General features: G+C 36.6%; 1 protein-coding gene across 29 annotated transcripts in view; it reads left to right on the forward strand.

Annotated features, from left to right (window-relative positions):
* DST (dystonin) overlaps nt 1–16,182 on the forward strand; it is a 481,436-nt gene that overhangs the window by 381,058 nt on the left and 84,196 nt on the right. For all 29 annotated transcript variants that reach the window (XM_041769040.1, XM_041769112.1, XM_041769077.1 and 26 more), the window contains 5 exons: nt 179–420; nt 1,595–1,724; nt 4,416–4,615; nt 6,019–6,514; nt 7,581–9,052. In XM_041769040.1, coding sequence (XP_041624974.1) covers nt 179–420; nt 1,595–1,724; nt 4,416–4,615; nt 6,019–6,514; nt 7,581–9,052 — 2,540 coding nt within the window. The remainder of the gene's footprint in view (nt 1–178; nt 421–1,594; nt 1,725–4,415; nt 4,616–6,018; nt 6,515–7,580; nt 9,053–16,182) is intronic.

Genomic DNA, 16,182 nt, shown 5'->3' on the forward strand with positions numbered 1-16,182 from the left:
TCTATGTCTATCATAAATAAATCTTTAAAAAAAAAATTATATGACTTTACCATAGTAGGCTTAAAATGGACAAAATAGAAGAGAATATCCTGTAAAGAAACTTTTGTTTCTAGAACCCTACTCTAAATGTCTTGAAAATGTATCCATCTGATTTTTTTTTTTTTTTTTTTACTTTTAGAATTAACATCCATTAAAAAGGATATGACTGACATAAGCCACGGTTATGAAGATCTTGGCCTTTTACTTAAGGACAAAATAGCTGAACTGAATACTAAACTGTCCAAATTGCAAAAGGCCCAGGAAGAATCAAGCTCAATGATGCAGTGGCTACAGAAGATGAACAAGACTGCGGCAAAGTGGCACCAGGCACCTACACCTACAGATACTGAAGCTGTAAAGACTCAAGTTGAGCAGAATAAGGTATATTCTGTGGATACATTTACTGAAGATCTGCAAGAGAATGGGCTGGCATCCAGATCCCAGACCTGGCGGTCAGGACCATGTTCTGATTTCCACCTTTATGACCTTCAGCAAATAATGTGCCAGTTTTCTTTAATGTGCCTTTTCTGTAAAAAGTAATGATAACAGTCATCACCTATTTTACATGCACATTATAATGACGAATAATCTGTTAAGTGTAAGCAACTTTGCCACCTTTATTTTTTAAAAGATTTTATTCTTTTTTTTTTTTTTTTTTAAAGATTTTATTCTTAAGTAATCCTTATACTCAATGTGGGGCTTGAACCCACAACTCTCATGCTCCTACCGACTGAGCCAGCTGGGCATCCCAGCTTTGCCACCTTTAAATCAGGTTAAGTGTGGGATTTAAACACCTATGGAAAAGATTTAGTTCAGTGTATTAGGGATTTTTTCCGTCCAACATAAAATAGGGTAGCTCAGGCAGCCCAGGTGGCTCAGTGGTTTAGCGCCACCTTCAGCCCAGGGCCTGATTCTGGAGACCCAGGATCTAGTCCCACATCAGGCTCCCTGCATGGAGCCTGCTTCTCCCTCTGCCTGTGTCTCTGCCTCTCTCTCTCTTTCTCTCTCTCTCTCTCTCTGTGTCTCTCATGAATAAATAAAATCTTTAAAAAAAATAGGGTAGCTCACACTTTCCCTTTCTTTAATAGATGGCCTTTCTTTCTTCAACTGACAAGGTTGGGGAAATGATTTTACCTTGTGACGATGATGGCAAAAATGTCTGTCTATATTTGAATTCTATAATTCTTATCCAGAAAAGTGTTGATTCATTAATGGATTCTCAAACCTGGCAGCCTTTATGAAGACTGATTTTCTTATGTTACAGTATTATTGATGTCATTTTCCTTTTTTCCAAAGGGATATGATTGAGAATAATGGGAAATTCTTCCTAGCTACTGGAGACTAGAGTCATTTTCTCCATAGCTGTAGTGTTTCTCTTTGGGATTCCTTTATCAGGAATGGTTGAAGACTGTTTAAGAGGAAAGGAGAATAACTGCTAAATTTCAGTCCCTCACCCACTTCACCACTCAACAGTGTATATTTTTATCTACTATAATTGTGTTTTTGTTTTTTGATGTTGACATAGTGTAACATAGTTTTTTTTCCCCTTGTCTAGTCATTTGAGGCAGAACTGAAGCAAAATGTAAACAAAGTGCAGGAGTTGAAAGACAAATTGACAGAACTGTTGGAGGAGAACCCAGACACTCCTGAGGCCCCCAAATGGAAACAGATGTTGACAGAAATTGGTATGTTATGTCACTTATCCCAGAGTCCATGAATAGAAAGAAGTGCAATTGTTTTTTAATCACAGTCTTTATCAGAACAAAATGTATCCACCAGCCTAAGTTATTTTTGAATTTGCTTTAATATTTCATGTTTAAGATGCTGTATAATTAAAAGTGTCATTTCAAATTATATTGTGCTGAGACTGGACATCTCTTGTATTTTTCTTGCTAAACACCGTAACCAAATTTATTTTTATGAAGAGGGTAGATACTAGTGAATAAAATGTTGTACGTCAAGTACCATGTTTTTATTATTTTTTACTTGATATTTGGTGTTTCTATTTTTTATGCTTTATTACATTTTAGTTTAAATATTCCTTTTATATAACTTTTCTTGTCTGGAAAAGGTAGGCTCCCTTCTCCTTCCTGGAGTTCCCTCTGAGACTTATTTAGCCCCTACTTTATTCTTTTCTTTCCCAGTCAAGTTTAAAAAGTAACTCCCCACAGAAGTCTGGTGGTTTTCATTCTTTACCCAGAGTTATCCTCCCATCTCCATCTGGTCCCTATATAAACTATTTCTCATAAACAGAATTTTCTTCACAAGTCTTATCATATCACCCCTTCCCATTATTATAATGCTCTGGAAAATATGTGTAAGACAATGGTACTAATTTTCCCTACTTCATAGTATTGTTTGGAGAATTCAGTGAATTCATGTGTGTATAGGTCAGACAGACTATACCTGGCACATAGGAAGTGCTCTGTGTTTACTACAATTATAATAAGAGTTATTTTACTTTCAATTGTTCCATTATGTTGAGCTAAATATTGTGATTCCAATAAGGTCAGATATGTTAGAAATCTGTAAGTATGTTTTAGTTTGAAAAAAGATTATTGTGAGGGACCTTAATGTTCAAAGGTATACCTAATCCAACTATAGACTCCTTTCCTGTTGTATTATAATTAATTTGTTCCTAATTCAGTGGCTCTCACCTGGGATAATCAGAATTACTTGGGGCAGTATTATCAAGACATTTTAGAATAGGGGTAGAGTGAGGAATGAGCTTCCTAAAAATTTTTATTTTTCTCTCTTTCAATTCATTATTTGAATTGAATTATTTTATCATCAGATTTTGTTTGACTAGAACATGCCATATAGAATGATGTCATTAGGTAAGGTTTCAGGGGTTATGTTTTATTAAAACTAGCCATTTATTGTATTGTGCTAGATGAAAAAAATCTGTCAGGTCAATTAATCACACCCATCAGTGACTGTTTATTGAGTGACTAATATGTTCATCTGCTGGTCAAGAACTCTTGGCCTCAGGGAGCATACTGTCTTAAGGGTGGAAAGAGCAGGAAAGGCTTTCTAGCAGAGACATAAAGTCAGGTGGAATTGTGATGGAAGATTAGAGCAGGGATGTACGGAGAAGAAGTAGAGTGTGTTAGGTATGGGGCTTGTGTAAGCAGAAGCCTGTTTGGATGATAGCGGTAGGGTAAACAGGACCAGATTAGAGGTTTCATCTCAGGGTGCAGACCCTCTAATATTACTAGACTAGGGCCAGTTTGTGGGATCCCTTGAATGTGAGGCATAAGTCTTCATATTTTATCATGTAGGTGGTGAGAAGTTAGTTATTAAACAGTATGAGCCTAGAAACGACATACTTAAATGATTGTTTTAGGGAAATTATTTTAGAACCCAATGGGCTGCAGCTGAGAAATACTAATTACAGGGGGTGAGAAGAATAGTCTAGGACTCTAGTTCTCTAAGATGTGCTCCTGGGATCAACAGCATCAGTATCACCTGAGAACTTTCTAGAAATGCAAACTTTCAGACACTTCAGACCTATAGAATCAGAAATTTGGGGGATGGGGCCCAGCAACCTGTGTTAATCCCTCTGGGTGATTGTAATGCAGGTGAAATTTGAGAAACACTAGTGTAGGCAAAACATGATGAAGACCAAAATGGAGTTAGGGCACTAGGAATGTAAAGGATATACTGAAGATTTTATAACCAAGGAGATAAGAGTTAAGAGAATCATGAAAGAACATTCTGAATTATTGCACTTTAGTGACATGGAAGAGAGAATAACCTTTCAAAGAAATCTAGAAGTCAGAAAAATAATCACTTTTGATAGGAATAAAAAGTTGTGTGTGTGTGTGTGTGTGTGTGTGTGTTTAATGTTTAGAGGGTTAGTGAGATTTCCTAAACTTGTAACTTTCAAGCAGTTGGTTGTCATTGTGTGTGATTTGAATAAAAGAGAATGGGCATAGATACACAAATGTGAGAATCATTTGTCCAGCACTGATCATTGAAGATTTGCTATTAAAAGAAAGGATTAATGTTCCTTGTTCTAGTTGATCAGTTATAGTTGAATAAACAGACTGTAGACTTCTAGAAGTGAGGTATCTCTGGATCCTGTTTGCCTTAAGGAATATTCATTCCATTTTCTACATTACCTTCTAAAGTCAGATTCCAGTTTATCTTCATAAACTTCAGTTGACACACAGCTCCAGGACCATAAAATCTATATCATTAAATGCAATTAACTCTTAGATTAGGCTTTAATCAACTGCGTAAGATGAGTTGCAAAGATAGAATGATAGCCATTCTGTATCATTTTGAGTCATACCCTGAGGTCTTCACACATAGAGTGATGTTAAATGTATAAAGACCAAACACCAGTTTCATCTTTTATCTTTTTCTTTTAGATTCTAAGTGGCAAGAACTCAATCAATTAACAGTTGATAGACAACAAAAACTGGAAGAATCCTCTAATAATCTAACCCAATTCCAGACTGTAGAAGCTCAGTTAAAACAGTGGCTTGTGGAAAAAGAACTGATGGTCAGTGTTCTTGGGCCCTTGTCAATTGACCCAAATATGCTAAATACACAAAGGCAGCAGGTGCAGGTGAGTGTCATGTGACTTAACAAGATAAATGTTTTCATTATAAACACATTAGCTTTGAACAGTATGTGCTTAAACTGCCTTGAAGTGTATTTGTAATGTTTCAGATGGCCATAAGATACTATCTTGAGATTAGTAGGAGACCCCCCAGAGAACCAAAACCAGGAGGCATCCCAGAACAGTCTCCTGAGCCCATGAGTGGGTCAAGTCCCTTGATCATTTCAGTCATATTGTGGTTTATGCAGACCCTGTTAAAAGGGCCTTCTTTGAAATATTAATGTGATTGTGTAAGTAATAACATTTTTATGAGAAGCTTCTATGTGGTTTTTATTGTTTAGAAATTACTCCTTTGAGGTTTTATTCATTTTGATTGTGGTAGAAGATAATGAAACTTGTAAAACTCATGCAATACACCCCTGAGGGGTGAAGAGACAGAATAAAAAGAGGAGAAAGAATAAGAGAAACAGAGAGGAAACCTTGAAACACAGTGGGTTAGACTAGTCTAATTATAAAGCAGATGAATCTCAAGGAGAAAAAAAGTCCCTGAAATGTAAGTTAGATGTAGTATCAAAAGCTCTGTTGTAGTTCCAGTTGGATTTCCTTACATCTAAGTATAGTATTAGAGCAGTTCGGCTAATTCTATATTTTGAAAATACAAACCAGTCTTGGTCATTGAGAGTCAACATGTCCTAGCTCATGTATGTTCTTAATCTGAAGAGAACGAAAACAAAAGATATAAATAAATATTTAGGAAGAAATAATTGTCCCTAGCCTTGGTAGTCTCCTCTGAGATAGGTAACATATACTAAAAAAAAGGGGGACTTTCTCTGGATTATTCATTGTATGATGAGATAAATGTTGAGCCTGCACATTCTGAGCAACATGATTTATTAGCGACTATAAATGTCAATAAACCTTATATCTAAAAATTGTAAAAATAATGCACCATCAGTTAATGTATTCTAACACTGTTATTGCTGCACATTTCCTATTGTATAAAATATAGAACATTTAAAATAGTCTACAAAGAGAAAACTACAAGTGGAAAAATAAAAATTTGATGTTTGTGTGGTATGAACTTGTCCAGCAGTAGTGCTTCCCGTTGTGTACATCAGTTGTTCATTCTGCCCAGACTTCCATATTTACTTTCCTCTTTTTTCCCCTTTAAGGGATGTGATTTTAGACAAAATCTTCTCTCTTCGAAGCACCATCGCTCTTAGGATTAATTTAAGATTGTTGCCCTGCCTTTGAAATAAAAACTAGGAAAACAGGAACTTAAAAACAAAAATAAAAACTAGATAGATAAATACCATTTCTGTCTGTTTAGAAACTTAGAGCTCTGTTTTAAAGAATTAATTATCCAATAACTTGTGTGTTTATTTACCCTCGTTACCTCTTTGCCTTAGATTCTGCTGCAAGAATTTGATACTCGGAAAACTCAGTATGAACAGCTAACAGCAGCTGGTCAGGGCATTTTAAGCAAACCTGGTGAACACCCTTCTTTCCATGGGATTGTGAAAGAGCAATTGGCAGCTGTGACCCAAAAGTGGGACAGCCTAACAGGACAATTGAGTGACAGATGTGACTGGATTGACCAAGCCATTGTTAAAAGCACACAGTATCAAAGCCTGCTGAGAAGCCTTTCTGATAAACTGAGTGACTTGGATAATAAAGTCAGCATTAGTGTGGCTGTGAGCACACACCCTGATGCTATGAACCAGCAGTTGGAAGCAGCCCAAAAACTGAAGCAGGAACTAGAGCAGGAAATGAAGCAGATAAAAGTGGCCCAGGCCCTCTGTGAGGATTTGTCAGCACTGGTTAAGGAAGATTACTTGAAAGCAGAACTTAGTAGGCAACTAGAAGGCATCTTGAAATCATTTAAGGATATTGAACAAAAAGCAGGTTTGTCTGTCCTCTTTTAATGCATGTATTTCCTGGAAATGGAGATCATGTAGTGCCTCTTTCCAGGCCTCTGCCAGGAATCTAGGATCCTGAAGAGAATCTGTGCTCCTTGAAAGTGTAGATGAAGGAGGGGCCACTCTCCTGAGCACAGAGAGTGGTTCTGTGTCCATGTGTAGAAGCAGCAGTAGGGCAGTGCTGCACAAATAGTTGGCAAAACCAAGGCCCATTGAAATTTTAGGTATTTCAAGCTGGTTTTTAAAAGATGTAAATTTATGTTCTTGTCATGTTTCATTGCACCAGAAAAACAGGTGAATACGGTTATTAAAAAGGCTGCCCGTTACTCATCTGTAGTTACTTTGTTTCGTTCTGTCACAGAAAGCTTTTCTAGAGAAATGTGTGAAAGAGAAGCACTTGGCACTGTGTTCTTCTCTTACCTGCTGTGGCTCTGATTCTGGCACAGACGTCCCAGTGGGTGTCAGAGGTGGCAGTAGTGAGTAGTGAGCCTGTTAGACGGGCCTGCCAAAGAAGAACACATTTGGCTGCTACATTTGTTCTGTTTGAAAAGTAACCTTAAGTGCCTTGCAATTAGCAAATAGTTTATATTTTACTAATTGATTGGGTTTATTTATTGATCATAGCACTAACCATTTTGGTCCTACCCCTTTATTTTGACGGGATATTGATAATATTAGCTCTTTATTATGATGATGATGATTACTTGTTATGACCACTTTTATGTGCCAGGCATTGAGCTAAGAACCTTACATATTCTATCATTTAATTGCCAGAACAGCTTCTATTAATTTTGCCAACTTGGAGTTGAGACTTAGAGGTTTCATCATTTGTCCGGGGTCTAATAGCTCTTGAGAGGCTGAACCAGAACCCTAACCCATGCAGTTCCCGTGTGCCACATGGTGCCTTTGTGATATGGAAAAACCACACAAGTAGAAGAGGCATCTTCCTTTTAGACCATTCCGTACATTTATTTGGTGGTTCTTCTCTTGGCTTTTCATAGACTGGACTACATTTTGATGTAAAATAAACATGTCTGTGATTTCATTTTTAGAGAATCATGTTCAGCACCTCCAATCAGCCTGTGCGAGCTCTCACCAATTTCAGCAAATGTCCCGAGATTTTCAGGTTTGGCTGGATACAAAGAAAGAAGAGCAAAATAGTTCTCCGCCAATATCAGCCAAACTTGATGTCTTGGAGTCATTGCTTAAAGACCAGAAGGACTTCAGTAAAATGTTGTCTGCTCAGTCTAGTATCTATGAAAAAACCATTGCGGAAGGTGAAAATCTCTTATTAAAAACACAAGGGTCTGAGAAGGCAGCCTTACAGTCACAACTTAACACAATTAAAACCAATTGGGATGGATTTAATAAGCAGGTGAAAGAACGAGAAGACAAAGTAAAAGATTCACTGGAAAAAGCCCTCAAGTATAAAGAACATGTAGAGACCCTCCGGCCATGGATAGACAAATGTCAAAATAACCTGGAGGAAATAAAATTTTGCTTGGATCCCACTGAAACAGAGAATTCTATTGCCAGGTTAAAGTCTCTGCAGAAGGAAATGAACCAACACTTGGGAATGGTAGAACTGCTTAATAATGCAGCCAATAGCTTGCTCAGTGTCTGTGAGGTAGATAAAGAGGTGATTACAGATGAGAATAAATCACTGATCCAGAAGATAGACATGGTCACTGAACAACTTCACAGTAAGAAATTCTCTCTGGAGAACATGGCCCAGAAGTTTAAAGAATTTCAAGAAGTTTCTAAAGAAGCTAAAAGGCAGCTTCAGTGTGCAAAGGAACAGCTGGCTGTCCATGACTCCTTAGGACCCCAGGCCTATAGTAACAAGTACCTGAGTGTGTTGCAGACCCAGCAGAAGGGACTTCAGACTTTGAAGCATCAGGTAGATTTGGTCAAAGAACTTGCCCAGGACCTTGTGGTAGAAGCCTCAGACTCAAAGGGAACCTCTGATGTTTTATTACAATCAGAAACCTTAGTTCAGGAACATAGTGCACTGAGTCAGCAGGTTGATGAAAGGTGTTCCTTCTTGGAAACCAAACTTCAGGGCATTGGGCATTTCCAGAATACCATCCGAGAAATGTTTTCTCAGTTTGCAGAGTTTGATGATGAACTAGATAGCATGGCCCCAGTGGGGAGAGATGTAGAAACATTGCAAAAGCAGAAGGAGGCTATTAAAGCCTTTCTGAAGAAACTGGAAGCCCTAATAGCAAGCAATGACAATGCTAATAAAACCTGCAAGATGATGCTGGCCATGGAAGAGACCTCACCTGATCTCGTTGGAATCAAAAGGGACTTAGAAGCTTTAAGCAAACAGTGCAACAAGTTACTGGACCGAGCACAAGCCCGAGAAGAGCAGGTGGAAGGGACAATTGAACGTCTTGAAGAATTCTACAGCAAACTGAAGGAGTTTTCTACTCTGCTTCAGAAGGCTGAAGAACATGAAGAGTCTCAAGGCCCTGTTGGTATGGAAACAGAGACAATTAACCAACAGCTTAATGTGTTCAAGGTAGGGAATTCTTTATTTTTACTGTTTTTTTTTTTAAGAAAAATTTTATTGCATATTTTATTTCTATTAGAAGAATAATTTTTTAATTTTTTATTAAAAAATTTATAATTGGTACAGAAAGAAGATTGCCTATTTTGTAGAACCTTCTAGTAGGGCTGTCATACAGTGTTTGAGCTGAAATGAGCATATATGGGGGTAATATCCATGCATGTGGGGATTTCCAAGCCTCCTGGGGATTTGGACCCTGGTGGGATAAGACCTGAGATAATATCAAGACTCAAAGGGTGCTAGAAAAGTTTAGATGAGCCTGAAACTAACATTGTAGGGTCTGTTCCTGATGTCATTCACAACTGACATCTGGAGTGAGCAGAGCCATGTTTTGAACTTTGCTGCAGAGGCCAATCTATAACAAAAAGCTTGTTCTCTTCATATTTGTCTCCCAGCATTTTGTTTAAGTGGTGAATTATAGTCTTTTCCTGCTCTTTTATTTTTTCTAGTTTTCTTATCATTTTTAATTTAATTTCTTTTGTAAACTTTTTCTTCCAAAAGTTCGTATTTTTAAAGGCAGAGAGGAGTTCAGTGTTGTAATCCTGGTTTTATAAAGCAAAGATCTTGGGCTCTTGCTTCAGAGGATTAGGAATACATTATTTTTGATTGGACTACAAGTTCCTCAGTGCCAAGAAATGCCTGTCACTTGATAGCATTGAGTGTTGCTTAATAAATGGAACATTAAATAAGAATGGTGGGCCACGTTCAATGTCACTGGATTTGACCTCTTTAATAATATTATTAAGGTGACTAAATTTTGAAAAATAACTTCTTTTTCTTATTATGATTATGATTATTTGCTGTTTATAAAATACCTTTAAGGCCCAGTTCTTTCAGGGCTCAAAAACCTGTGATTCTGTATAGATAGTGATTTTTGAAGGTGAAAGAACTGTTCACCCACCTTAAGAAGTAAAACTGGGGATCTCTGGGTGGCGCAGCGGTTTAGCACCTGCCTTTGGCCCAGAGCGCGATCCTGGAGACCCGGGATCGAATCCCACGTCGGGCTCCCGGTGCATGGAGCCTGCTTCTCCCTCTGCCTATGTCTCTGCCTCTCTCTCTCTCTCTCTCTCTCTCTCTCTCTGTGACTATCATAAATAAATAAAAATTAAAAAAAAAAAAGTAAAACTGCCAGTTATTTTACCAGCAAAGGATAGGTTTATTTGAGACTAGCAGAGAATTGCAGCATGGGACAAGCAAGCTAGGGCAAAGCCATAGGCAAGTCTGGAAAATAAAGGAGAAAAACATTCTTTTGTGGAGGAAAGCTAGAAGTTGAGAAGGCTATTAGAAACAAAATGTCCATCAGAGTAAACTGGAATTTGAAAGGATGGTGGCTTCTCACTGGCTGAGTTGTGACAGCCTCTCATCAACTGGACTGCTGGAGGGGTTATGGAGGAAAAGGTAGGCCTGTCTTCCTCTTGTCTGCACAGCAGTAAAATAGATAGCCTCCACCTGTGAGGATTTGAGAGCTCCCCCTCTTGAACTTCCCACCCCCAGTTTAGGGAAGTTTCCCTTCATTAGTTTTCATGAAAGCTACCATATTGTAGACTTTACTTCCTTAAATAGCCTATCAAGCTTTCCTGTTGCCAGTTTGCAAAATTGAGATTTCACATGAGAGAATTCACTATTAGAAAAACAAAGTTCCATGGCAGGGGAACTGAGATTTGGGAGAGCTTGATGAGTGAGTCTCCAGAGATTTGGGAGATTTGGGAGAGCTTGGGAGAGATTTGGGAGAGCTTGATGAGTGAGTCTCTGGAGTTTTCTGTAGAACCCTGGCAAAATTTGAATGCCTAAATGACAGTAATCAGGTGGCCTTCTTCCTGGTGAAATTGAAGCATGTTCAGTGCTTTTGTGAAACATGATCATTTCTCTGGATTTTCTGTGAATTTGTGTAGAAGAAAAAGAGAAGGACTTCATTTCTCCTACTTGAACCACTTGTAAGAAAAATGAATAAAAGTAATAATATTAGTGCATTAGTGCTGCTGCTTGTAGGTGCTTCCCTCTTTGTGTTCCAGGCATGAAAAATATAGTTCTCAAAAAAAAAAAAAAAAAAAAGAAAGAAAGAAAGAAAGAAAAATGTGTCTCTCTATATGGAGAGTTCTTTTGAAAGTAAGAAAAAGCAAGGTAGGAGGAGCTCTTTCACCATTGCATTGAAAGTGTTTTGCAACCCAAAAAGCACTAAAGCATCATTACCATTAATGGTTACAGTGATTGTTTTATTTGATTGTGAAGAGAAATAAAGTGGTCATTTTTTCTAAAATAAACCACTTAGCATGCTGTGTTGTCTCTTTTCTGATTACTTTGCAAGGAGTTGATTGATTTTAATGAAATTTAGTAATAAAGAACATCTTGACACAACTTCAGTGTCTTGAGACCCAGTGACTAAAATAAAAATTTCCAAGTGGACAAATCATCTGCATTTAATATATTTCAGGACAGAGGGAAAAAAATAACAAGAATGTTATGATAAATAAAGATGGTAGCATACACAGTCACTATAATTCTATTTATTTGTGTGTATGTCCAAAAAAAAAGCAATTATGACAACTAATATTTATCGAGGGCTTACTATGTGTCAAGCGTTTCTCTAAACTCTGTCTGTAATCCTGTTAACAGTCCAGAGACAGGGTTGCTATTATTACCCTTATCTTAGTATAAAGAAGCTGAGAGCCAGAGGTTCTTCCTCTGGTGACTTGCCCAAAGTCACACAGGTAGTAAGTGTCACGGCTTGCATGTTTTGGCAGAAATAATACAGTGTTTCATGTCAACTTGATTCATCGTGATGCACTAATATTTTGTCTGAGAAATTTTAAAACCTCTTTGCCGTAGCCAAATTTGGGTGGCCTAAGTAGCTAAATTGTTCATTTCAATCCAAAACATTAGCAATACCCACTTAATGAAAGTGTTCTATAAAACTGGCTGCTCTGAGAAAAATGACATAAATGTGTGTGGAATTTCCCTAGAAACTGGTGTGTAGATGCTGTAATGCTGATAGTGATGGTGCTCACTACCACCACCTCTACTGCTGACATAGAACTAACCATTTCATTGTCTAAGTCATTCGATCTTTCTTGATTCAAGTGGTAAATCAATTTGTGTGCAAGTCAGATCTCAGTTTGGTTTTTGTTGAACATTATTTTGAACACAGAATTTTAGGAGGATTTTAAAGAATTTAAAGTAGAATAATCTATATTGAGTGAAAAACTAATAGTCTGCTAAAAATAGTTATTTTTATAGTTCCTAAAAATAAAAAAGAAGGAGCACTGGAGTACTGGATCTATTTTTATTATAGACTTCAAAATGTAATCCAGTTTGACATGACTCTTATCTGGTAGCTTTAGTTTAACCTAATATGACAGATGAAATCTTAATTTTTCATGAAACAAAATTTAGAGTAGGACTGAAACTTAGTAGCTATTACCCACTCAGTAGGGGGTACCTTATATGCTCAGGGAGTATAATGGATTATTTAAATTAGGTAAGACATTTTTCTGCTTCCATTTTTTTCTAAAAATTAACTTAGGAAATAGCAGTTAATATCCTTGAAAGTTCAAAATTAATTCATATTTAAAATACCAACCCAAACATAATGATTAAAAACAAATGCTATTCTGAACCAAATGTCCTAATTCACTGTCCATGAAAGCTATTCCAAGTTTTTGAAAATAGATTGAGTATTACCTTCTGTGTTAGCTTAAAGTTTTTAAAGTATTTTGATTGTGTGAGTTCTGTTTACCATATGTTTTCTGACTTCTAGATATCAGTCACTAGGCTAAAATGTATGGAGCGTGAGGTGTTTTCTATTACTGTTGATAACTTAAAGTATCATTTTTCTACTTATACTTGTCTATATTATATTAAATTCTATGCACATTGTCATAAATTCCTAGGCAGAAAAGAAAAAAATTGCCTTTGGTGTTCCCTCTAACCCTACCTCCTGTTAAAGATTACTATCTTAAGATTATCTTCAAATCTAAACTACATTATTAAGTAATATTAATATTTCCACATTTTTATTTATCAAAGACACATGTAGCCAACTATATACAGGGAACATGTCCCAGCAGTTCCTGTGATGTCATCAACAGCCAGTCAGATCTTCTGATCATCACGAAGTAATCATTGTCACCATATTGAATTGATTTAATTTCAGTGAAGATCAAAGACATTTGATGTTTTAACGAACATATACAGTCACATCCTAGCTGAATATATATCCTTCGCACCTCTATCTAGGCCATCATAAAAAGTCTTACCTCAGAACCTGCTTCCTGTTTATTTCTGGCTATTCTGTTGCTGCCTCAAATTGTAATTCAGTTTGTCCCCACAAATGAACATATCGCCAGTACAAAGTCTCTCTAAACTGATTTCTTTTTATTTTCAAAATTGAAACAGCATTATATGAAGCAGAGAATTTTTAAGCCAAGTCAAAACCATAGACAAAGACCAGAACACCTACCTCATGTCTTATCAAAGCATGTTCTCTGGTCCAGGTGAAGGCATTGTTTAACCCAGGAGTCTTCATCTGAATAATAAGTGAGCTAAAATGCCAGGTATCATGAGGCTACACAAACTAGGCAATGGGAGCCCTATTTGTAAATAGTATGGCTGAAATCAATCACTGTCCAAATACCTTCCTAAGATATTTGTGAAAGGATCCTAAAACAATGATGTCTATGATGTCATCATATTTTTTATGGATAAAATTAATTTGTTCAATGAATGCTTTAACATAGTGGATTTTAAGTGTGCCCATATTGTTATATGGAGGTCCATGGTGAATTGTTACACATTTTTGTTGGGAACAAGAAGAGATTAAGTAAAGCTGTTGTCCAAGAGATTTTTCTTAGGGGAAGAAATCTTACTTGACTAGATCTCTGTTATTGTGACTATATTAGTAAGGCAGTTGTATGGTATCTTCCTCTTTTTTTTTTTTAATGAATATATTTTCACTATAGAAACCATGACTCGATGCATGGGCCTTATGGGAAGGTCACATCATTTAATCAGGTACATCAATGTGACATTTAAGATTTTAAGAAGAGGGATCCCTGGGTGGCGCAGCGGTTTGGTGCCTGCCTTTGGCCCAGGGCGCGATCCTGGAGACCCGGGATCGAGTCCCACATCGGGCTCCCGGTGCATGGAGCCTGCTTCTCCCTCTGCCTGTGTCTCTCTGCCTCTCTCTCTCTCTATCTGTGACTATCATAAATAAATAAAAAATTAAAAAAAAAATAAGATTTTAAGAAGAAAGACTATCATACATGATGGTCAGTATCATGTAGACTATCATACATGATGGTCAGTATCATACAGAAGGTCCCCCCAAGCAGAGACCACCACACTATGGTACAAAGAGCTGGAGCTGATCACTCATAAAAACTAGCAGAATACATAGGTGCCATCTTTCCCACATCAAACACAAGGATATACTATTCTGAAAGGGCCATCTAAAGGGAACTTGGCAATGTGGGTTCCCTTTCTGCTTTTGCTGACTAATACTTTCAGTCTTTATGCTGCATGGTCCTCTCTTCTGTTGCTTTATTTAAGTTTGGGAATTAAAGTAAGTTGTTCTGAGGGCAGTTTTAACCAGAGATTTCATGATTTTATACAAGGAGGTTTGTTTGTTTGTTTGTTTGTTTGTTTGTTTTTTGGTTGCTTTGTTTGGGATAAAACTATATCACCGTTTTAAAGAGATCTCCCAGAAGTGCCGAACTATAGCATCTACTGTCATTATCATAGTCCTCCCTTAGGCAAAAGGTGATCTACATAATTTATTAATGTGGAAAGTTGTTTAAAGGTGTGGGTGTGTCTGTGTGTGTGAGAGAATTTGTTTTGTGGTTACAAAATTATACATTGGCTTCTTGTTAAGAAAATCTGACCTCTAAATGTTTTTTAAATAGTTGCCTAGGTCTGTAGTCTTCATTAAGTATTGTCTCAGAGAGGTAATTGCTGTGATTGTAAAGTTAGCTGAAAAGCTTTTGGAGCCGTCCAGGAACCAGCATACCCTGAGAAAATGTCTGCTCACATACTATGTTGCTCACTTGACTTTAATTGCCTTAATCTAAAGAATACTTTATTTCTTTTAGTAGTGTTTTAGAATGAAAAATGTTTTCAGGTTTTGTTCGGTTTTTGGTTTTCTGAAGGGAGTTGAGTGGGATCATTAACAGGTGCATTGGTTTTTGCTTGCCGGATGGCTTCTTTGGGAAAAAAAGTTAACTTTTAGAAATGGCATATGCACGTGGGCATATATTTAAATTAACAATATTATATATAGAATCATTTTCTGTTACATAGAGTATTTTTTTATCCACTGCCATCTGAAAATTGTATTGAAAATAGAGGAAAAAATAGTATTGTAGTAACTTACAGGAAAAATAGCAAGGGCCTATTAAAACTATTAACATTCACATCAAGATAAATTCCCAAGAGGATGAGACAGTAAGTCTGTTAAGTGTTTCTGAAGTTGTTTGCTTTTGTGGTGGGGCCTCATATTCTACTTTCTTTTAAATATAAACTTTTTATTAAAATAAATAGCTATTGCATATTCATCTGATAAATATCGTTGAAAATTCTCTAGTTATTTATGTGAAGATGTTTATTAGTTTGCAAACTTAAAAACATGAGATTCTTAAATTTTTCATTATCTAATGGTATATCTGTTTTAGAAAGAACAGAAATTGTTGTTCCTAAGGCTTATTTTTGTATCACAGCCAAAAAAAAAAAAAAAAAAAAAAAAAAAGCCCAACAAACCATGTATCTCTTGTCTGGCTTCTGATCCAGATTTCAGTAGCTAGCTGTTGGGCCAGGAAAATACTTTTGTCAGTTTTCATGGATAAGATTATATTTACTCACACATTTGCTACTTATTGCACATTGAATTTCTTAATATTACCAATCTTTCAGCCCTAAAAACTCCATGTTTCAGTTGATAAAATCAGTCTTTAGCTTTTCTATGAAATGGATTGTTGCACTTAGTGGTAAGATTTTTCAGGAACTTTACTTTTCAAATATTTAATTTCACTTTAGAAATATAAAATGAAAAATGGTACTATTTTTGTTTATTATACAGTTAGAATTTGTGTACT

This window comes from Vulpes lagopus, chromosome 1 (assembly GCF_018345385.1).
Source record: "Vulpes lagopus strain Blue_001 chromosome 1, ASM1834538v1, whole genome shotgun sequence".
Classification (NCBI taxonomy): domain Eukaryota; kingdom Metazoa; phylum Chordata; class Mammalia; order Carnivora; family Canidae; genus Vulpes; species Vulpes lagopus.